The sequence below is a fragment of the Cetorhinus maximus genome, chromosome 16 (assembly GCF_964194155.1).
Source record: "Cetorhinus maximus chromosome 16, sCetMax3.hap1.1, whole genome shotgun sequence".
NCBI lineage: Eukaryota > Metazoa > Chordata > Chondrichthyes > Lamniformes > Cetorhinidae > Cetorhinus > Cetorhinus maximus.
Genome location: NC_135894.1, coordinates 80373337 through 80396196, shown reverse-complemented (window position 1 = coordinate 80396196; position 22860 = coordinate 80373337). Strand labels below are relative to the sequence as shown.

The 22860-nt window shown below is 38.2% G+C and overlaps 1 protein-coding gene across 5 annotated transcripts in view; it reads left to right on the top strand.

Moving 5' to 3' along the window:
- Positions 1 to 22860, top strand: part of synj1 (synaptojanin 1) — a 112865-nt gene that overhangs the window by 74629 nt on the left and 15376 nt on the right. For 4 of the 5 annotated variants that reach the window (XM_078560173.1, XM_078560171.1, XM_078560176.1 and 1 more), the window contains 11 exons: positions 3147 to 3305; positions 4374 to 4530; positions 5271 to 5388; positions 6286 to 6501; positions 8089 to 8167; positions 9778 to 9940; positions 10490 to 10705; positions 11812 to 11946; positions 18236 to 18283; positions 19321 to 19391; positions 19543 to 19654. In XM_078560173.1, the coding sequence (XP_078416299.1) occupies positions 3147 to 3305; positions 4374 to 4530; positions 5271 to 5388; positions 6286 to 6501; positions 8089 to 8167; positions 9778 to 9940; positions 10490 to 10705; positions 11812 to 11946; positions 18236 to 18283; positions 19321 to 19391; positions 19543 to 19654 (1474 nt within the window). The remainder of the gene's footprint in view (positions 1 to 3146; positions 3306 to 4373; positions 4531 to 5270; positions 5389 to 6285; positions 6502 to 8088; positions 8168 to 9777; positions 9941 to 10489; positions 10706 to 11811; positions 11947 to 18235; positions 18284 to 19320; positions 19392 to 19542; positions 19655 to 22860) is intronic. The other variant, XM_078560174.1, reaches the window with a different exon arrangement.

Genomic DNA, 22860 nt, shown 5'->3' with positions numbered 1-22860 from the left:
CATTATAACATCATGGTTTTGGTTGGTCTTTTAAACAATTCAAACATAACAAATAGGGGAAAAAACAGCTAAATAGAAAAAAAAGAGTTGGTGATTGTTGAGGCAGTCTGTCTTGCTTTCCACCTGGATCTTTGGGCAATGCTTCAGGACATTAGTTTTCACGAAAATCAAGGAAAGTAAGTTCTGTGGTAGCCAATTGTTAATAAATTTGCAAGTGTGACTGGTAGAGGAAAGAGGAAGAAACATTTGTAGATATGTGAATGTTTTCCCAAAAGAACCTGTTTACAATTTCACAATTGCCTGAGCATCTCTGATCACAGGGAGGTCACTTTTTTTTTAAAAGGGAAGCTTGTCTGCTTTCTCATGGCAAAAGAGAGAAATAACTCTGAGATAATGGCAACTCAATATGAGAGCCATACAGACAGTGAAGGATTGAGAGAGACTAAAAGGTATTATAGATTAACAAATGAGCAGAGAGACAGCTGCAGGAAGTGACTGAGTGGGATGTTGAATTGGCTACCCATTTTTCACCCACCTGATTTATTTTCCTCCTTCAATTGACTTGGGATGGAAAGTAAAATCAGGCATGGTGTTTAATTGGCAGCTGGTTCAATGTTGCCCAAACAGTTTTATTTAACTTTTGTTGTCCATGAACAACACATAGCTGGAAACCACTATTTCAGGCAGCATGGTTTGAAAATATGGCTGCATTATTAGCCCTTTATACACAAGTACAAGTTGCTAATAATTGATGCTGTTATATAAATCTAAGGAGTTATTTTTACCTTAACATTCTACTCTTAAGGCAAAATGTCATTGTACTGTATGCCACTTAAGCAAGGTCCCATTTATTGCTCATTCGTAGTACCCTTGAACTGAATTGCTTCAGAGGGCATCGAGACACTTTCCATATACCACAAGGACCTTGGGCATATAAACAGAGAATAGAGACAGCTGTTTTCCTTCTGTGACATTAGTGAATCAGTAGGTTTTTATAACAATCGAGCAGCTTTCATGGTCACTTATGCAGTGCCAGCCCACAATATCAGATCTGTTGAATTCCAATTTTACAACTTATCATGGGATTTTAAACCCAACATATGGGTTGCTAGCGCAGAACATAACCATTACACAGTCTTACTTTTGTAAGAAAAAAATAGTGCAATTGGTTGTGTCAGCTGTGGCTCAGTTGATAGCACACTCGCTTATGAGTCACAAAGTTCTGGGTTCAAGTCTCACTCCAGGGCTTCAGCACATAAATCAAGGCTGAAATTCCGGTGCCGCACCGAGGGAGTACTGCACTTTTGGAAGTATCATCTTTCGGATGAGACTTTAAACTGAAGCCCCATCTGTTTGCTCGATGGGTGTAAAAGACCCAGGATTCTATTTCGAAGAAGAGCGGGGACTTCTCCTTAGTGTCCTGGCCAATGTTTATTCCTCAATCAACATCACAAAAGCAGTTTATCTGGTCATTGCTGTTTGTGGAAGTCTGTTGTGCACAAATTAACTGCCATGTTTCCTAAATTGCAACTATACTTCAGAAGTGCTGTAAAACGCTTTGGGATATGTAGTAGTCACGAAAAGTGCTATATAATACAAGTTTTTTTTATTTTAAATATCGCATTATCTTGTGTGATTTTTATTTTAATAGACTTCATAGTCCCCCTTTTCAGCCAAACTGCCTTCCTAAACATCCGGTTCAAAATAAACTACAAGCATACAATAATGTCTAGCTGTAATCTTCAGATACTGTTTACATTGTGCAGTGAGAATTATGAATCAGCCTCACTTTTGAAAGAAGAGGGACATTGCTTATTTAAAGCCTGCTTGGTATTGCAATGTATAAATTGCACCATTCGTCTCCATGACTAATGAGCCGAATGAGATTACATTGGAAACCAATGTTAGCTTTTCTAGGAACTAGATTTTATGTAATAACCTGCAATATAACAGGAAATTCTTGAATGTCTCCATTGCTCCATGTATGTTTAACAGTTAAGCTAAAATTAAGTTATATCTGCTTTGTTTCACTGAATATCAAAAGGATACAAAATTTTTAGTTGTGTGAAAATTAGAGTTTGGAAGGGGGTGCTGGTTAGAACAGCTGAGAACACAACTTCCAAGCAGCAGCCCAGGAACAAAGTGATAGAATTTTGTCTTGGATGGTAGTGCAAACTGAATGATATTAGATTGGCTGCCTGTTATATGCAGCATCTGGTATTCAGTTCATTGACTGCAATGAAACTGAATATCAGGCGCTGTGTGTAATGGGTAGCCAATCAGACAATGTTTTTTGCACCAACGCCTGAGATGAGTTTCTACCCATAAGAGTTATTGCACTTCCCAAAAAAATTTAGTTGCGTTAATCCATTTGCAGCTGGAGTGTTAGGTTATGCCTCCATAATATAAGAAAACCAAGTTGGGAGAACAGCAATCATAATATCAATAAAATACAGGTCACAAAAGCTCAGTGGGTTTACCAGTTTTTAGTTGAGCTGTGCAGATGGTCTTCGTTACATTAGTTGACCTCTGTTGGGAGCACATCTGAGTGTTTGGAGCTGTCTTGCCTCATTGCTGTTACAACCTGTGCCCATGGACCCAAACTCCAGTAAGGAGCCATTACTTTTGTTTTGGTGGGGTGGGGGCGCAGGGTGTGGAGAAAAGAAAATTTGCAAGGAGAAAGACAGTTTGTAACGAGTGAGTTTGTAGGATGGTAGTGAAGGAAGGATTGCTTAACTTGACAAGGGAAATAATGGAAGAACCTGCCCAGATATAGAAGCAAAATTCACGGCTTGGATGGTGTTGGGCTTTACTTTTACTTATAAGATGTGTTCAGCATGAAAAAGAAAACCAGCCTTTTGGAGGCATTGATTTTTTAAAAAATGCTAACATGAAAGTGCAATGTATTTAAAAAACGAAAACAGTTTTTTTTAACTGAAATATATTCTAAAAGTTTCAGGCTTCCACACACAACTCTTGGATAAAGAGGGTTGCTGAAATATCTACTATTAAGCCAGCTGCTTTGCCCCCTCCTTCATAGTTCCTGCCATTAAAATTAGTACACAGAAAACTACGAGGATTGTACACTTAAAATGCATCCCTGGCATGAATTTAATTCTGAACTATGTGCTCTTCACTTTTTGTAGGGGAGATTACTGTTTTCTCATGATTATATATTTTGGTGTGGAGATTTCAATTACCGCATTGATCTTCCAAATGAAGAAGTAAAAGAGCTGATCAGACAACAGAGCTGGGACGCACTTCTGTCAGGGGACCAACTTATTAATCAGAAAAATGTTGGACATGTAAGATAAAAGGTTCCTTTTTTAAAAAATCATGCTTGAAATTTATCAATATTAAGTAGCTTGTGCCAACTTTTGAAAAGTTTGTTTACAGTAGACTCTTAGAACATTGTTTTTGTCAAATAAATAGCTTTTCTAGGACGGATGTGGGGAAGGAGTTGGAAAGAGCATGTCTTGATCCATCCTGGAATTGCACTTAGATTCCCAAGAAGTAGACTTGATATAATATGTGAATCATCCGAGTCATTTAAATTGAAGAATATGTCCAGGCGGTGCTTTCATGCCCTATCACAAGCTGGTAGTGCTGTGTTGTGAAAGGCTTACAGTCTTCTGCACAGAAACTAAAAAGCATTAATATACTTTACCACAAAATGATAAATTCCTTATGGAATTAAATTGTAAATCACTGCAGTGAACCATTACTTTCAGATCTATAACTAAAGAATGTCCATAAAAGCAAAACATGCTGGAAATGCTCAACAGTTCTGGCAGCATCTTTTCCTCTCAGTTCTGATGAAGGTCATTGACCTGAAACATCAACTCTGTTTCTCTCTCCAAGGATACTGTTAACTATTTCCAACATTTTAAATTTCCAGCATCCACAGTATTTTGCTTTGGTATAGAATGTTAATGGTTGAACAACAAAACATGCAAGGTTATCCCAAAGGTTACAAGGTTAGGAAACCGTTATACTGCTACTTTTGCTTAAACTCCACTGAATTTTATAGTCTGCATTGAATTTTATAATGTGCACTACGTTTTAATTGACCAGCCAGTCCATTGAACATCCGGGGAAATTTAAAGTTAAGTCTCAGCATGAGAAAAATAAGAAAATTTAACTGGCATTGCAACCTGTGTTTTCATAACAAAAATGTGTAAGTAAACCTTTCCCTCAACCCCACTGCGTACAATCCACAGTTCTGTAGCTGGCAGTGTAACCTGGGTCTACAAGGTCATACTGTCCTGAGGACATATATCTGTAGTGTATATCTCCATTGAGTAGCATATGTTCTTGTTTTCAGTCTGACAATCAGGTACATCGGTTAAATCATTTTTTATTTGCTTTTGCAGATTTTCCGAGAATTTTTAGAAGGCAGAATAAATTTTGCACCAACTTATAAATATGACCTGTTCTCTGATGATTATGACACAAGTGAGAAATGTCGAACTCCAGCCTGGACGGATCGAATTCTTTGGAAAAGAAGAAAATGGCCTGTTGACAAATCAGGTATGAAAAGTTAGTTGCAGTGCTATGCCACCTTGCTCCTTACTCCTCATATTTCTCTGTTTTCTGTTGTGTTGTCTTTACTCTTTGGTCTATATGGATAATACCACACTGTTCTTGCACGAAACCCCTGCCCACCGCCACCCCAAAGAGGATTTTCATTTGCAGGGCGTGTAAGACAGAGATAGCATTACTATATTGTAATCCAATCCCCCAAGCATGTTTCCTGTAAGCGTAGATGCTCAGGAACAAGGATATATCCCTTAATGTGAGAGATTTCGGTATGTGATTGGTTGGTTGTTTTGTAGTTTACAGAAGCATGTTTAAAGGATGCATATTGTATGAAAAATACAAAATATCCTGCCACTTCTGATTTCCTTCAACAACTAAAACAATAAGTCAGCTGCTGCTTCAGCATTCTCATTTTGTGCAAAGACCTGTCTTCATTTTTGTCAGGGGAAGCAATAGGGGCTTAACGCAGGATTTGAGTAGAATTAGCCCAAAGGTCGTGGTTACAAGTCATTGCAGGCATGTTTGCCTCACTTTAATTCCATGGTGACTTGGTAGTTAACATGTTGCACAATGAAGTTTAGAAGTCAAGCGCTTAATGCAAATCTATCATTCAAATTAAAGAAGCTATCCGCTGACTCTCACTGTTCTTGGCTTTTTATTTACTATTTGGCAGAGGGAGATTGTGGGCAAGAAAGTTCATGCTATAACAATTATGTTCTATATGTTTTTAGCTGAAGACCTGAATTTGCTGAATTCGAGTATTAAGGATGAATCAAAGCTAACTAATTCATGGAGTCCTGGAACGTTGGTATATTATGGAAGAGCAGAACTGAAAACGTCTGATCATAGGTACATCAAACATGTTATTGTTGAAGCAATATGAGGCCTAGATTATTTTATTTTTAAGCAAAGTTACAGAAGTCAAATATCTGAAATGTGCACGAATCTTCAATTTAAAATCATGAATGTTTACTTTTTAATTTGTCATTTGGTCTCAGAGTAAGCTTGTTACCCATAATACTTGTGGCTGCACTGTATAAAACATTGGATTTTCCAGAAACAGATTTATGATTTGTGATCAGGCAATCTGGTGCACAATAGAGTAGAAGGGTAAAAAAAAATTGCATTTCTATCCTAGGCCTCTTAATTGAGATATAGTTAGTTGGGCCTATTGAGTTTTTCTAATTTATCTTGTTGCCTCAGTTGGCATTTAGGATAGATGGCTGGAGAAACTGCAATGTATAAAACAGCCAATGTACAGTTTTGCCTGAGCTACTTATTGTGTTGACATGAAAATGTTTTGCTCTAAATTTGCTTGATATGTTGTGGTGCTGAGGTAACACTATTAAAATTTTCAATTTGATGAGTTGCTGCTAAACTTTAAGGGACCAATTCATTTCAGGACTGGAGACATTGGAACCTAGTTAGTGTGCAACGTGTCAGTTCGCCTACGACAGTCATCATGATCTTTAGAGTCTCACTTAGCTTGTAATGGACAAGTCTGTTTAAAGTAACCTATTCTATGAATGGCTACACAGGAAAACATTTGCATGCAGCACAATTCAGCAAAGGGAATTGGTATGTTTGTGGATTAGGGGAAGGGCACAAGAGAACAGGGTGAACATTAACTATGTATTTCGCTCTTTATTGTGATCAGCCACATGATGCTCCATTTCTTGTCTATTATAAATTCTAAAGTTCTGCAAAACAATTTATATATATATAATGTTCTTTTTACTCTGTTAGGCCTGTGGTTGCTACTATAGATATAGACATATTTGAGGTGGATCCTGAGGCTCGACAAAGAGTATACAAGGAAGTTATTGCTTATCAGGGACCAACTGATGGCACAGTGGTAGTGTCACTGACCAGCTCCTCCCCGAACCAGGATCATTTTGATGATAACTTGATAGACCAGCTGCTTCAGAAGTTTGCTGCATATGGTGATGTTATTTTGATAAGGTAACAAAATATGTATTTATGTCTCCATTTCAGCTTACTTCTAGAGTGTGAACAGTCTTTTTTTAACAAAAGCAGCGATTGCCCTAGATCCTGAAATGCTATCCAATCTGCAAACATCCTCATGCTAAACAATAGTTTAAGCTCTTGACTGACCTGTGTTTACTTAACGATTAAAGTTTATGATATTAAAGGGACACTACTTCACATCAAAAAAAATGTTCGGCCTTATATGGTATAATACTTCTGTCACTATCAAAAGTGCATGATATGATGCCACAGGAGACAAATAATATGGGCGTATTTTTTCCTCTGCCAAATGTTTTTCTTCCTCCCTAAATATATTGCCTCCTGCTAGTGTATGGTTCTACTGACACCAGTCACCACCCAGTTCCTCATCCACATGAGAATTACTCGCTGAAAGTGCACACAAACATTGGCTTAGATTTTACCAGCCCTCGGGACAGGCTGGGAGGCAGGAAATCCGACAAGATGGCGCAGGAAGGCATCGAGTAAGCATGCCTGTCATGTTCCTGTCACATACCATCATTCCAGCAGTGGGGAAATTGGCAGGCAGCCCTCCCGCCCAGAGCCTAAATAAGTTTAAGTGGCCAATTTGGCCTCTTCCTGCCTCTGCTGCCATTTAATCAGTGACTTTGGGGCTGGGGTCCAGCTTTTTTTGGCACTCGGCATTGGCTGCCCTCGTGGCAACCTGCCCTCACCAGTGCCCTGCCTTCTGATTCGTTGGGGGTCTGCCTGACTGGCCCCAGCACTCCCTTACATCATGTAATTGGTTGTGAATGTACATCAATATACCCTTTTCCTCCAGATGCACCCTTGGTGGTGCTGCTGATCTACTGGCCTTCTGATTGGCTCTTGGGGGTGGCCAGTTGTCCTTAATAGGGCTTAGGGTGGGGGGGGTGAAGGCCATGGGGGAAACGTGGAAAAGATTTTATACATAGAAAATGGTTCGAATATGGAATTCTCAATGCCAGGGGAAGAAGCTGGAGACTTGTGTAGATTAGATCAGGTAGATTAAGTGGACGGAAAATGCCAGCATGTACTTGATGATCAGGTGGCTTGTTTCTGCACCGTAACATTCTGTTTGTGGTTCTGTAAGTGGTACTAAAAGAGATTTTGCTTTAGAATCCGAAACGAGATGGTTTCATTGAAAAGTACTGGAAAATTGATTTCCTGACAGTAGAATTTTCTGATAATCTCTTAAATTCTCTATTTGCAGAAATTATTTGCTAATCTTGCAGTATGAATATCTTGCATCAAAAAATTTCTAATAGACATGAATCAGCTTTGCACAAATGACCACTGTTGGCACAAAAACTGCATAAAGTACACTCCAAGTTAGCACACTCTAAGAACATGTCAGGGTATGATTTCAAGGCTGTAATCATATATTTTGGATACAATTAATTTTCTTGTTGGAGTGTCACTATTGTGGGTCTTGATGAGAATTTAAGCTACTAATTCTCTACCTACAGACCACCACCAGAGTGTGTTAATTATTGTACCATTTTCACCAGCATTTGGTGTATAACTGATCTTAAAAATTTGATATTTATCCTTTTTTTTCAGGTTTGTAGAAGATAAAATGTGGGTGACATTCTTGGAAGGCAGTTCTGCTCTAGCAGTGCAGAGGTTAAATGGCACTGAAGTAAGTAAAAGTCCTGACCAGTGTTGTAAATGGCATTTGTTAAACTTTGCTCATTTCAAGCGCTGAAAATATATTTGTCATGCAAAGTATTTATTTCTGTTTATTGGCTGGACTCCCATCTTGCACCCTCTGTATATGATCATACCCTACTTGCACCAAGTTCCATTTACCCATCACCCCTGTGCTCCCTGACCTACATTGGCTCTTGTCAGTGCCTTGATTTTAAAACTCCATAGACTCAACCCTCCATATCTCTGTAATTTCCTCAAGCTCTACAATCCAATGAAATCTCGACATCCCTTCAAGTTTGGCCTCTTTTCCAACACTGACTGTCATCATTCCACCATTGGTGGAAACCATTCATTTGCCTAAGCCCTAAGTTCTGGAATTCCCTTCCTAAAGCCCTCTATTTCTCTCTTCTCCCAAGACACTTCTTAAAAGTTAACTCTTTGACCAAGCTTTCGGTGACCTGTCCTAATACCTTTTTGTGCTTCAGTGTCAAATTTTGTTAACACTCTTGTGAAGTACCTTGGAACATTTTACAACATTAAAGGTGCTGTATAAATATAAGTTGTTCTGCACTGGCATGAGGCAATCCATTTCTTCCACTGCTTTACGTTATTAAGCAGATTATGCTGTTGGTTTTTCCGTAACCAAGTCCTTTTTAATGGGCAGGTCAGTAGTCTGACTTGCACATCCCTATGATAATGACTGATTAGAAACAATGACAGTTTGCCACTCCACTCCTGTTGGACATAAGTACTCTGTTTGGACGGTGGGTGGGTTGTGTGGGGGGAGAGAGAGAGAGAGAGGGTGGGGGGGGGTGGGGAGCATGAACCCTTAACCTTCTAATTAGAAGGATTTGGATTCTACTGCTGAACCAAGGCTCATTCCATTGCAATGCATTTGTGCATGGAAAAACTGCTGGGAAACTGGTCCATTGTGGCCATGTGAAGAAATGACTTGTATGTAGTACGTTTCACATTGTCAAGTTGTCAAGCATTTTACAACCAATTAATTATTTTGAAGTATAACTGAGTGTTTTGTAAGCAAACATAGCCAATTTTCACACATGGTCACATGAACCCTATTGAGATAAATATCCAGTTAATTTGTTTTGATGTTGGTGATTGAGAGATGAATATTATCAGGTACATTATAAAGTTCTGTCTTTTTATTTTAGTATACTGCCCTGAGATCTCTTGCATTCACTTGAACAAGCACCCCACCATCATGCAAAAAAAGGTCAGGTGCTATAGCTAATAAATGGAGAAATGATCAAAATCTGACTGGTCAGTCAGAAGAATTAAGTCCTCCTCTAACAAACTATCATTCTTCCCCATATTATGTTTGTTTCTCCACGCTCTGCCATGTTACTCTGCTCAAAGCACTGAGAAATGCTGAAGGATGGCTCCACAGTTGCTGATCACCTTCCTCATTGAATAAAAAAACTAGGAATTTCTTAGAGCCCCAAAAGAATACTGCAATCAATAATGAAGTGAATCTTGCCTGAATGCTGACAGATGGAAGTGACTTGATAATCCCTTCCAGAATCATTCAAACATATCTTGATTAAAACATTTTGAAAAAATGTCATGGCATCTATGCAGGTTTTGGGCAGGACACTCGATATTCGTCTAAAGAATCCAGATTGGAGCAGCAGATTGGAGGAAGAGATGAGTCTGGAAAGAATTGACCTTGGCTTACCAGTCTCTTCTAGCTCCATGCTGCTTGGAGAAGATACAGATGTTTCTGCTGACTATGATATGGAAGGTATGTAATAGGGATTCAAGTGTGAGCATAGAGTTGGTTTGAAATCACATCTTCAACACTTTAATTTCTTAAAATTAGATGATGACCTTTTACTGTGTTTCGTGAATTTATAAAATATAGCTCAGTGTCACCTAAATGACTGCAGTTTTTTAATGTATAAAAACTCGCAAAAAAATGATTGGCTATGAATAAATCACTCCACAGATGAGCATCCATCAGAAATTAACTTAACTGTTTCAATGTTTCTTATTTGGGCACATTAACAAATTACTGGTAGTAAATGCAACTAATTGTCATTTATTAATGAAATTGTTAAACATGAAACTTGATCAGGAAATATTGTTTGATTATTCTGTATATTTTAATTGCAAAATTCCATTATGGATCAACATTAGTGGGCAGTCAAATAATCACTTGTACAATTTTAAACAGAGCAATTTTGGCTTGAATGATAAGCTCTGTATGCAAGTTCATCTATTTAACAATGTAACAAACACATTTGTTACTAGTTTATATGCATATAATGTATCAAATGCTGTTTTAATACAGGTGATGTGGATGATTATGGTGCTGAAGTAGATGAAATCCTTCAGCATTTGCAGCCTGTCTCTGGTTCAGGTTCAGGCACCTCTCCTGGCTCAACCCCGAGGACAAGTCCATGTCCATCACCCACAATACCAGAGGTACCCCTGCCAACACTGCCTAGCAGACCAAGTAGAGCAGCTCCAAGAGGTTCCGCAGGTCTACAGGAACAGTCACATCAAGGTAAAGGTTTTCTGTGAATATCAATAGTATATTTAGAAATATAGAACTGTCATTGCATGCAGACAAGCCTATCTCTTGTAACTTCCTCTTGAGGAAATTACCTACACTTGGCCATTACTGCGAGTGCTGTGATTTAGTACAAATGTACCCATTCCTTTCAGTTATGACTAGTTTTCATTGCTCAGCACAAAAAATGAGGCCCTTTCTACTTCCATAGTTTTATGAAACATGAAAATGACAGGCAAGAAAGACCATGTGGTCCATCCAAATATAATCCCTGAAACATCCTGAATGAGAGATGAAAAAATTTTTCTTAAAAAAACACAACTAGTTAGGAGGAAAGAAATCTGGAAAATTCCTCAAATGCCTTTGGGCAATCAAATCTAACCCAGGACACCACAGTCCACAAGCTGACAACTGGCTTTGTGGATCTACCAGATCACAATTGAGATTCTCCATATCTAGCCTATCCCTAGCTTTGTGAATGTGTGTATCACCCCTGGTTTTCCCCAATCAATGAAATTGAAATAATCTATCAATCTGGTCTATTATTTATCATATCTCTGTCAGTTCACCCTGAAGTCTGTGCATTTCAGGAGTGATTAGACCCAGCTTGATGGCCTGATGGCTACCTAAACAAGGAACATTGGATTTCAGAGATGGGAGTAGATTTATATTTCAAATGCAGTTACCGCCTCCTTTTATAGGCTACCCACAATAAAACAAAATGTCGTTAAATTCGAAGAAAATACATGATTTTATTTCTCCTTGTCTTAAAAAAAATCTATTATGCTTCTTTGTCCAATAGCTTGTTTGAAATAATAAAATGTAATGATGTCACGAGGAAAAAATGATGGCTGACCTTTAGTGAATGTAAAAATAACATTTTTATTTGTATGTTCCTTTTACTAAGTTTTGGCATCAGAAACAAAGCAAGGTCAATATTAGAAAATTTAATCATAGGCTACTTTATTTAGTTCACCTAGGCTGTTCTCTGCTATGATTGGCTTAATTATTAACATTGACAAACGGCCTAAGGCTCCACCCATTGTGTCGTTATGTTAAATGATTTGTCATATGTTATCTTAATTACCCTCTTAAATCAGATTCTTCAGAGCTCCAGCAAGTTCCAATGCAGAAGGAAAGTAATCAAACTCTGGAGCCGAAGCGGCCACCTCCACCGCGTCCTGCAGTACCTCCTTCAAGACCTGCTCCACCACAAAGGCCACCACCTCCTTCAGGTAGATGAAAGTTTTTTTTTCCCTCTAGTCTTAAGCTTTCAACAAAATAAAAGTGACACAAGACAACTCAGCTGAGTATTTAAGTTGGGCATTATGGAAAGAAAATTACTATTCCTACAAAACCAAGACCATTGCTGCCATCCATATAGTGTTGGACTTTGTATGCAAGGTTCTATGTAGCACATACTATGTTTTACTTTTGTTAACTCTGGTGTGATAATTATTGAGTACAAGATAAAATATATTCCAAAGTTAACTTTATTGGTCCTAGGCAGTCAAAACTATAGTGGAATGTTCATTATGCACAGAGTAGGCGATAGAAGATAATGGAAATTGAAAAGTAATCCAAAGAGCCCAAGCTTTTTGTCCCACACATAGTGCAGCAATGCCGTTGGCACAGAAATGAGCACATATATAATACAAATAAAATATTAAGAAGTTTGATATTTCGTACACAACTTTGTTCCTGCATAAATTCAAGATAGGCAGAAAGCAGATATTAGAGTATTGGTCAGAAAGGTTCCATGCTATCCTTTCTGAAGCAGTTTTCAATTAAAGTTTAAAAGCAAAATACTGCGGATTCTGGAAATCTGGAACAAAAACAAAAATTGCTGGAAAAACTCAGCAGGCCTGATAGCATCTGTGGAAAGGAAGTCAGTTAACGTTTCGAGTCCGTATGACTCTTCATCAGACTTCAATTAAAGTTTGTTCACTGGTTTGCAAATCCCATCAATTTAACTCGTTCAGGGTTGGAGTAGCAGTCTTGCACTGAGTAGCTAAATTCATTTAGATTCATGTAGCACCTTTCACATCCTCATGATTGCGCTAAATACCTAAATTTTGCTTCAGAATCCTTCATAATATATAATTGAGCTGTATAAATAAAAACATAATCGTTCAAAAGCTGAACATTTCCAGATAATTTTAATATTTTGTTTATATGTAATGAAAGAGTTGATGTAGATTTATGTAGCACCTTTCACATCCTCATGATGTCCCAAAGGTCTTAGCCAATTTAAATAGTATTGACCTGCAGTCACAGTTGTAATGTAGGCAGTAGAATTCATCTGCTGTTCTTCAGATAGTCACATGTGATCTTTTACTTCCACCTGAGCGAGGTGGCAGGCTTAGCTTAATGTCTCATCTGAAAGATGGTACCTCCAACAGTGCAGCACTTCAGTATTATGCTGAAATGTCAGCCTGGATTATGTACTAGAGCCTCCTGAAGTAGTGCTTGAGCTACACACTTCTTACTCGGAGACAAGAGTGCTACAACACAATTAAAGTGCTTGAATCTTAAGATAATTCAAATCCTTTGTGGCGATTGGGGGTGTTAAACAAAACAAATATCTTGTATATAACTGGGAATAAGTACTTCTGCAAACGGAAGAACAACCAAAGTGATAGTAAATATAATAATCTGTCTGTGAAGCTTGCATCTTTCAGTATCATAAGGTGTGGAATATTTGTAACTCAAATCAGTCATGATATAGTTGCTTTAGTAAATAGTGAATCATTATTGATTGTCTGATTTAAGCCACAGCAGAACCATGGTAAACATCAGAGGCTCTGGACTTGTATTTTCTATGCCACAGAAGATCTATTCTTTTGTTATGTATTAGACTCAAGCAACTTTAACACTCAGTAGAGTTGAATTCTTGAAATACCGGCTACTATCTTTGACAACTCAAAAAAAAGAGGTACCAGCTAATATGTATCCACTTACTAAGGCAAAAATAACTTCCTATATAGAGGGGTCAAGGGATAGAAATCACAGCAAATAAAAACTTGGGAAATCCAGTAAATACTATCTGTATTTCCAAAAACCAAAGATGATCCTTGTATTTCTTTTGGGCTGATTACCTGTAGATGATGTAACAATCCATGCAGCTTTAAAAATACAAATTAACAGTTTTTTCGCAAAACCACTAAAATAAACAAATTCTATGTCAACTTGTGTTAATGATTTTGTAGTGAAATGAAGAAAATCCTTTTGCAAGGGATTATCTTCTACGATTGAAATTATGTTCATATTGAGTTTTATGGTCATTCTTTGTGACTGGGTGGGGATCAGTAGATGCCATCTTGCCATTCTGAGATTTATTGGTGGGATGCCTTATTTTTCCGTGAGGAGAAAAATACCAGTCACTGCTTTAAAAATAGAATGAAGGGAAAAGAGAGAGAGAGTCAATTTAGATTGCCCATCCTTTCTACAGTATTGCGGTGTTTAGAAGATGTACAGTTTGGCATAGTGGCAAACAGGACCACTGATAAAAAGTCAAAAGAATAGTTACTGCTACTGAGGTATGTGCCCTGCGTGCAACAGTTGCTAGACACATTCCGGTTATTGGTTTTCCTGGGATGTCGAGACGTTATATTGCTGCAATAAATGTTGCTGCTAATCACGTTCTTGACCAAATAATACATAATCCATCCGTATTTTAAAATGCATGTGTTTTAACCAAAATGTGACCCCTATTCTATTTGTATTATTTAGAATAGTTAATTCTAACTATTGTTAGAAATATCAGCCTGGATTATGTACTAGAGCCTCTGGAGCCTCTGAAGTAGAGCTTGAACTACAAACTTCTTACTCGGCAGCAAGAGTGCTACTACACAATTAAAGTGCTTGAATCTTAAGATAATTCAAATCCTTTGTGGCGATTGGAGGGGTGTTAAACAAAACAAGTATCATTGTATATAACTGGGAATAAGTACTTCTGCAAATGGAAGAACAACCAAAGTGATAGGAAAATATAATCTGTCTGTGAAGCTTGCATCTTTCAGCATCATAAGGTGTGGAATATTTGTAACTCAAATATTCCTTGTTGCATGCTACATTAATTTGAGTAGTTTTCCATGTACAAACTTTTGTGAAGGTTGCTCTAATACAACACCAACCAGTACTTATGTAGCACCATTAATATAATAAAACATCTTAAACCGCTTCTCAGGAACATTGTAAAACCAAGAATTTTATACCAAGCCACCTAAGGAGCTATTGGGGCGGATGACCAAAAGGCTGGTCAAAGAGTATTTTAAATGTGGAAAAAGAAGCAGAGAAGAGAAAAAGTTTAGGGAGGTCATTTTAGAGCTTTCTGGCTTTGGCTTTCCTGAAGGCATGGCACCAGTGGTGGAGTAATTAAAATTAAGGATGCACAAGAGCCAGAATTGGAGGAGTGCTGATGATATCTTGGAAAGTTGTAGGGCTGGAGAAGATTGCAGATAGGGAGGGGCTAGGCCTTGGAGGGATTTTACAACAGGATGAGAATTTTAAAAATGAGTCTCTTAACTAGGACACAGTGTAGGTCAATGAGCAAACAGATGATGGGTGAATGGGAATTCGTACAAGTTATAGTAGCATTTTGGGTGGCAAGGGTAGAAAGTGGGCATCTGGTTGGGAGTGTGTTGGAATAGTCCAGTCTACAGGTAACAAAGACATTGACTGATTATTTCAGCAGCAGATGAGCTAAAGCAAGGATGGAATATTCCACAACGCCCCACCCAAATAAAATGCTGGAGGCAACCTTAATTACCTGAAAGTAATCCTCAGGGACAGGCAGCTCCTGTAGTCCCAGAGCGCTAGAGGCAAGTAATGGCTACGACTAGTCTATGTGCAGTCCTGAGAAGAAGTGAGATGTATCCCGGACTTAAAAGATAAGTCTGGACATTTTGGCCAGGGAGGAATCGGAGACCCTAGCAAGGTGGGGTGTGGGAGGGGTCGTGTTTTTGAGGCTGGGGGAAGGCAAAGTGGCGGGGGATAGCCATGTTGGGGATGGGTGCCCCCAAAAGGAAATATCCCCCCTTCCTTCCCATCTTTTATCCAAGCTGTTAAAGTTGTGGGCTGGCCACCCTCCTTACACCTTCCCTAGCTGCTCGTATTATTGTGGCGGAGGAGGAATCCGGTCCCTTAAGTGGCAATAATTGGCAACTTAAGGGCTTCAATAGGCTTAAGGGTGGGTGGGCTGCCTTATCTGCCCACCATAATATGGTGGATAAGGGCAAGCGGGAAGACAGGTGGCTTTATTCACCACTTTATTCTATGTACTTTCCCATCCTCAAATACTCTGTGGGGGCCGTAAAACACACCCCAAAGCATACACGTTTATCCAGTTTTGTCAGTGTACATGCCAAAGAAGCAGTGTGACTTATTGCAGCATCCGCTTAAGCTGATTATTTTTAATTGACTGTTACAATGAATGGTTTATAATGCATTTTACAGGCTCTTTTTATAAGAAAGACTAAGTTACAGACTTCAAAGAAAATTATTTTATCCATTTTGCTATTTCACATTCAAGATTTGTGTGGTCAATGAGTTGAGGCTTTTCAAATGTAGTTTTTAATTATGTAGACTATAGACGAGTATGTAATTTTCTAAATGTTTCAAACTGTATGTATATGGCTTTACCTATCTATGTGTATTAACACCAAGCTTGCACATTCTTCACAAACACTAATGTACTTCTCTTCACCATCATCCCCTTGCTTCACTAAGGAGCTAGAAGCCCAGCACCTGCTAGGAAAGAGTTCAAAGGTAAAAAAAAAAATAAGACATTGTGATACAGTTCCTTAAAAGCTAACTTATAATTAGAATGTTGACACTTGCAAGATACTTTTTTTTATTAATTCACGGGATGTGGACTTCCCTGGCTAGGCCAGCATTTATTGCCCATCCCTAGTTGCCCTTGAGAAGGTGGTGGTGAGCTGCATGCTGTGGGTAGAACTGAAATTGTTTCTTCTGTCCTTCAGTAAAGTAGGTGGTTTTTAAAAGAAATAGTTGTTACTTCAATTTAGCATCTTGTCTCCGAAGATCCTAAATCATTCTCAACTCGAGTGTATGGCCTGTAACATGCTCTTACAAGTTTGTCAGTGTTAACAGAGAAGGATGTGGAGGTGACTTATCCTTTTCTTTTAATCTCTGTGGGAGAGATTCGCGTTTTCCTTTCTACACACAAACAATAATGTGAACTCACCATCTCGGGCATAGGTGGCACCCCCACTATGTACCTTAACATGTAACTTGCTATACATTCAATAACTCAATTTTATAGTACTGATGAAGCATTTTACACTGGCTCTGCTCATTTGATGATCTGGGTTTAATCATCAATGTTAATGTACCAGAATAAGAACATCCTTATGTAGGAATAATTAATAATCATAGTCTTCCCTTTCCAATTGTATTGATGAAGAATAGTCAATTGTTCAACAGAGCAACACAATAATTTGCATTTAATGACTTTTAATGTAATATTCCTTTGACTTTGTATGTGGAAAAACACAGGTACAGTGTTTCAAATCCAACTATCTGAAAATCTGCGATGTCTGAAAATTAGACATTTTTTAAGCTATTTTGCATTAATTTTTATTATTAGATGAGTAAAATAACTTATGGTGCTGCATTGGCGTGCCAACTAGCTTGTCTTTTCAAGCTCTGAGTGGTCCGAGCAATCCTTAACTCAGCCCAAACTGCCCGACCCAAAAACCGATAAGATCCAAAATCCAGCACGGATTTGGTCCTGAAGTTGCTGGCTTTGAGACACTACCTGTATTATTAATAGTACAGTATTAAGAGTAGAGGTGGATTGTTGTCAGTGCACCAAATTTTCAATTGCTATTTTCAGCTAAAATTCTTACCTGATGGACTGAAGAGCAGCTTTTGTTTGCTTCTGATCAATATTAAAGTGCGAACAAGACTCAACAACAACAAGTAATTTTCCCTCCTCCAATACCCAAAGATTGACTTAAAACTTCCTGTATTTGATCAAAGATAAGATCTAATATTTCCAAATCTTGTACTTCAGGAGCTATCCACTTCCATTTTGCAAGTTGCAAAAACTGCATCTCTATTTATATGCCCCTTTTGTTTGGGGATCTTTTGTTAAGAGATTGCAGCCTATGTATTGAGCCAACTATCAGAAGCACCATGCTAATGAAATAGATAAAACTACGGTAATACTTTTGAAGCATTCGTAGTGCACTGCACAAAATGTTGCTCCCCACTCTGCTCAGTTCTGCTTGACTACTACTACTATTATTTGTCCATTGAAAACTCAATATTAGAGTATTCACAGGTAGTGTGGTATAGGCTATCTTCATCCTCAGCAAGTACCTTCTTGTTTCAATATGCAAATACTTTTATAAAAGATAAATGCGTAAACCTGCTACTATGTAAATGATTAAAATTTTACCTGTGTTTTGGCTTGATTTACTTTTCTGTTTTCTGCCCTTGGTATGTCTATTGTGATGGTTTCTGTGTAGAGAACATATTTTCCTTTTCTTTCGTAAGGTCCTGGGGCACCCGTCAGTCCAGGGTTAGCTAGAAAGGAAATGGAAGGTAACTCTTGTTTGTGATGCAATGGAAGTTTGTGTTAGAGTTAAGTTAAGGAATTCTTTAAGTTTGTATTAAAAATAACTATTAGAAATAATTAGTTCTTGCATGCATAAAGCTGTGATATTAACTTCACTTGTATGTGGGACTTTGTGGCTTGTATTGGCTTCACTTCAATATCATTGGGATAGAAACTTCAAAGTTTTTCCATGAAAGCAGAACATTCTGCTGCAGATATACAAGCTATATATGCAAATAATTTCTGGTTATTTGAAATATAGTACCCAAAGGTAGTGATGGGGTTAGTGCAGCAGATGCATGAATCTATCTATCTTCCTCTCTCTTTCTCCTTTTTTTTTCTCTCTCTCTCTGTGTCCATCTTCCCCTCTGCCCTCCCTTTCTCTCCTGTTTCCTACCTTCCCCACCACCCCCCAAACCCCTTGCTTATGCCTCTCTCTCCTGCAACTACTTAATTAGTTTTCAGATAGTACTGTTGATGAGAGCATTAGCTATGAATCATTGATAACACAATACTTGACTAAGTTTGCTGTAAGTGTCACTCTTGTCTGACTACAATACTGATGATAAATTTCAATAACATGTTTTTATTCTAGACACAATTTAAGGTTCAGTCAATTGTTCAATTGAGAAGCACAATAATTTAATATATTGGATAAGCTTCATTACATTTATGATTAAGCTTTCAGTCTCTAGTAAAATGTGACAGTTGAATTGGATTGGCAAATATAAAAGGTGGCACCAGGTATAAACTGCTCCCCTGAAGGAAGAGGTTTTTTTAATGAGGCATAGAACAATCTGATTTTCTTGTTTAAAATAGAAGCTTGGATTGACAGATTAATTAGTGTTGATGGTGTAACTGCATATTAGTGAATAATAAGCATTCAGTACAGCAGTCAATTGCTTAAATCCCCCCCATATGCTGCATAGTACCAAAAACGCCAGCAGAAGGCAGCAAAAAGCCAGCAGGTAAACCTCTATCTAATCTGATTTATTGCTACCTAGTGCTTTCTTCTTCTTTACAGGCCGTGTCCAACCACCTCCAAAAGCAACCCTGAATTCAACTAGTGCTGGAGCTGTTGCTGCATCCAGACCGGTATGTTCATTAAAGTTCAATATCGAAGATATTCAGATACTGTTGTGCATTCGATGTTATCAGAGGGGCAAAATCGATTACTATTGATGTAAATGTATTGTGGACTAAATTATTTGAAGCTTTTAGTTACATATCAGTTCTCTTCTATTAGAGCATACCACCACGAGCTGGGGTTGTCAGTGCACCAGCTAACGTACCTATCAAGCCAGCCACAGGAGTACCACTCTCAGAAGCTCAAAGCAAAGCTCCAGAATTGTCAAAAGGTTAGTATTTCTGAGCATCTTAAAGGAAAATGGTTTCTAATAGTCCTGTTTCAAATTCTTTCTACTCTTCTATAGCTTCCATCCTTCCCTACTCTAGAGTTAATCAACAGTAACCATTCGCATTTATACATTGCATTTAACTTATAAAAATGTCTCAAGATACTTAACTGAGTGGCAGATGGGGGAAGGAAGAGGAAATGATTAGGTCTGGACACCAAACCGTGAAGGGAGAGATTAGGTGACCAATCATGGTCAAAAAGATAGATTTTGCAAAGACTTTTGAAGATGGAAGTAGAAGCAAAGTGGAAGAATTTAATGATTTCCCAAAGATAGGCCAAAGACATTGCTGCCAGGGGCTGAGGCAGAGGAGACAATGGACAAATGGCCATAGTCAGAGAACCAAAAGATGTGGGAGAGGATATAAGGCTGGAAGAGTTTGCACAGATTGGGTTGGAAGAAGTAATGGTTGAGCATGAAACAATATGGCACACAATCCAGGCAAATGCATTGGATTAGTTGGGGTTTATTTAAAATTGGTGCGCATCAAGAACATTTAAGCAATTGAATTTTGAGGTCACAAAAAGATTTCAGGGACAGAGGAATTAAGGAAGTTAAGAGGTGGGCAGTGCTTTCCAAACAAAATAATAGCTTTAGTAAAGGATAAAATGTGGAGTTTGAAGCTCAACTGACAGTCGAACAGAATGTTAGAGATTTGCAGTCAGTCGCAGCCTACTTGAGGAGCATGAAATCAATAGCAAGGAATTGAGCATGAGCTGTCTGATCTCTTGTCAATGCTACTTTGCTACTTGGTATGATGGCTGTTTGTGCTGAGTTACTGACCTGTTGACTTTCCTATAATGTGAGGGAAACAGTTGAATTCCACTAGAGTTGTAGTCAGCATTGTGGTAACTCGGGCAACTATTTCCCTCTTCCTGAACACTCTTTAATCTTGACTGATGAAAGTAGTTACTCATTTGGTGACAATTAATGTATTATTCCCCGATAGGCACTTTGTAATAACAAAACACCAGTACCTGTGGCTGGCCCAGATTATCATTTTGAAATAGAATCAAGGCCATGGCCGTTGATTGCAATGTTAAATCTTCCGACCCCCTTTCCTTTCTCTCTCCATGACCAATTGAAATCAATCCTGGACATAAGCTTTTGCCTTAGCATTGTAATTTAGGTTCAGTTTGACGCTTTCCTTTTACTGCCAAGAAAAATATAGAAGGGAAGCAATGCATATTGAGAACTGGGTGAACTATCTTAGATGGCAAACTTCAAAATAAGCTTAATTATTTAAACACCAAGTCCACTTGTCCCTTAAAATAGCATGCTGCGTAATCATATGTGTTTGCGTCCCAACAAAATGTTGATGCTGTCAGGAGGGGAGGTCAAGATTTTTGATCCTGGACAGACACTGGCTCCTGGAATCACCTGAGCCTGAAGGAAACCACGTGATAAAGCGCTCACTTTTATTTCGAGTATTATTAATTTATTAATCTATGAAGTTATATTTCCTTTATCAATATTCTAAATATTTAAACTGATCCTTACACACAGCAGTATATTTTGTTGAATTTAAAATATAAGCCCCAAATTGCAAAGACTGAAATTTACACCAGTCTTAAAGTGCAGCCTGGATCTTGATGTTGGATGTTTACAGTACTTAAAGCAGGAGCTCAACAAAGAATAAATTCTGATTTTTTTTTTCTTAAATGTTTCCTGCAGAATGTTCTGAGAGGTTTGAGAGCATAGCTCATTGACAGTTGCAAACTACTGAGTTACTGTCATCTTGTGGCTCATTCTTCAACTCTACCAGCCAATAATATAAACTGGTACACTCTGTCACCAGTAAGGCATCCTGCAGAAACAAATTACTGCAGATGATGGAAATCTGAAATAAAATCAGTGTGTTGACAATGCTCAGCAGGTCAGGTAGCATATGTGTGGAGAGAAACAGAGATAATGTTTCAAACTGAGGACCTTTTGTCAGAACTGATGAAAGGTTATTCACCTGAGATGTAAATTCTGTTTCTCTTTCCATTGATGCTGACTAACCTGCATAGTATTTTGTGTTTTTATTTAAGATATCATGCAATGTTAACTGCTAATCTTTGCACATCTGACCAATTAATTCTAAAAGAACTGGTCAAATCCATGGAAAATAAGTGAGTAATTCTGGATGGATATAACTTTTGTAAGATATTTTAATCATGCATTTTGAGTTATCCAATTTTCACATTCTTGTAAATATTGAAATATAGGCCAGGATTTTATTGGGCTGACTGGAATCTTGCCCACCCTCAGAACCAGTGGGGCACCCCCATCATTTCCGTGGGACAGGCCCTACGGAATCAAGGGCCTTTCAGGCACTTAAGTGGCTTCCATAAGGTCTTCCCCATTATAGGTGGGGAGGCGGAAAGTAGGAGAGAGTTAGTTTAATGTCTGTCGTTGGGAAATTGTTGGAATCTATTATTAAGGAAGTAGTAATGGGGCATTTGGAAAGTCAAAATGCAATCCATCAGAGTCAGCATGGTTTTATGAAGAGTAAATCATGTTTGACTAATTTGCTAGAGTTCTTTGAAGACGTGACAAGCAAAGTGGATAATGGGGATCCTGTAGATGTAGTATATCTGGACTTCCAGAAGGCCTTTGATAAGGTGCTGCACAAAAGATTAATACACAAGATAAGATCACACTGAGTTAGGGGTAATATATTAGCTTGGATAGAGGATCGGCTAACCAACAGAAAGCAGAGAGTCGGGATAAATGGGTCTTTTTCTGGATGGCAAGCTGTAACTAGTGGGGTGCCACAGGGTTCGGTCCTTGGGCCCCAACTATTTACAATCTATATTACTGACTTGGATTCGGGGATAGAAGGTACTATAGCTAAATTTGCAGTTTACACCAAATTGGTGGGAAAGTAAGTTGCAATGAAGAAATAAGAAATTTACAAATGGATATGGACAGGTTAAGTGAATAGGCCAAAATTTGGCAGATGGAGTTTAACGTGGATAAGTGTGAGGTTATCCATTTTGGTCAGAAGAATAAAAAGGCGACTTATTATTTAAATGGAGAGAAATTTCAGAATGCTTCAGTGCAGAGGGATCTGGGTGTCCTGGTGCATGAATCGCTGAAAGCTAGTATGCAGGTACAGCAGGTAATAAGAAAGGCAAATGGAATTTTGGCATTTATTGCTAAAG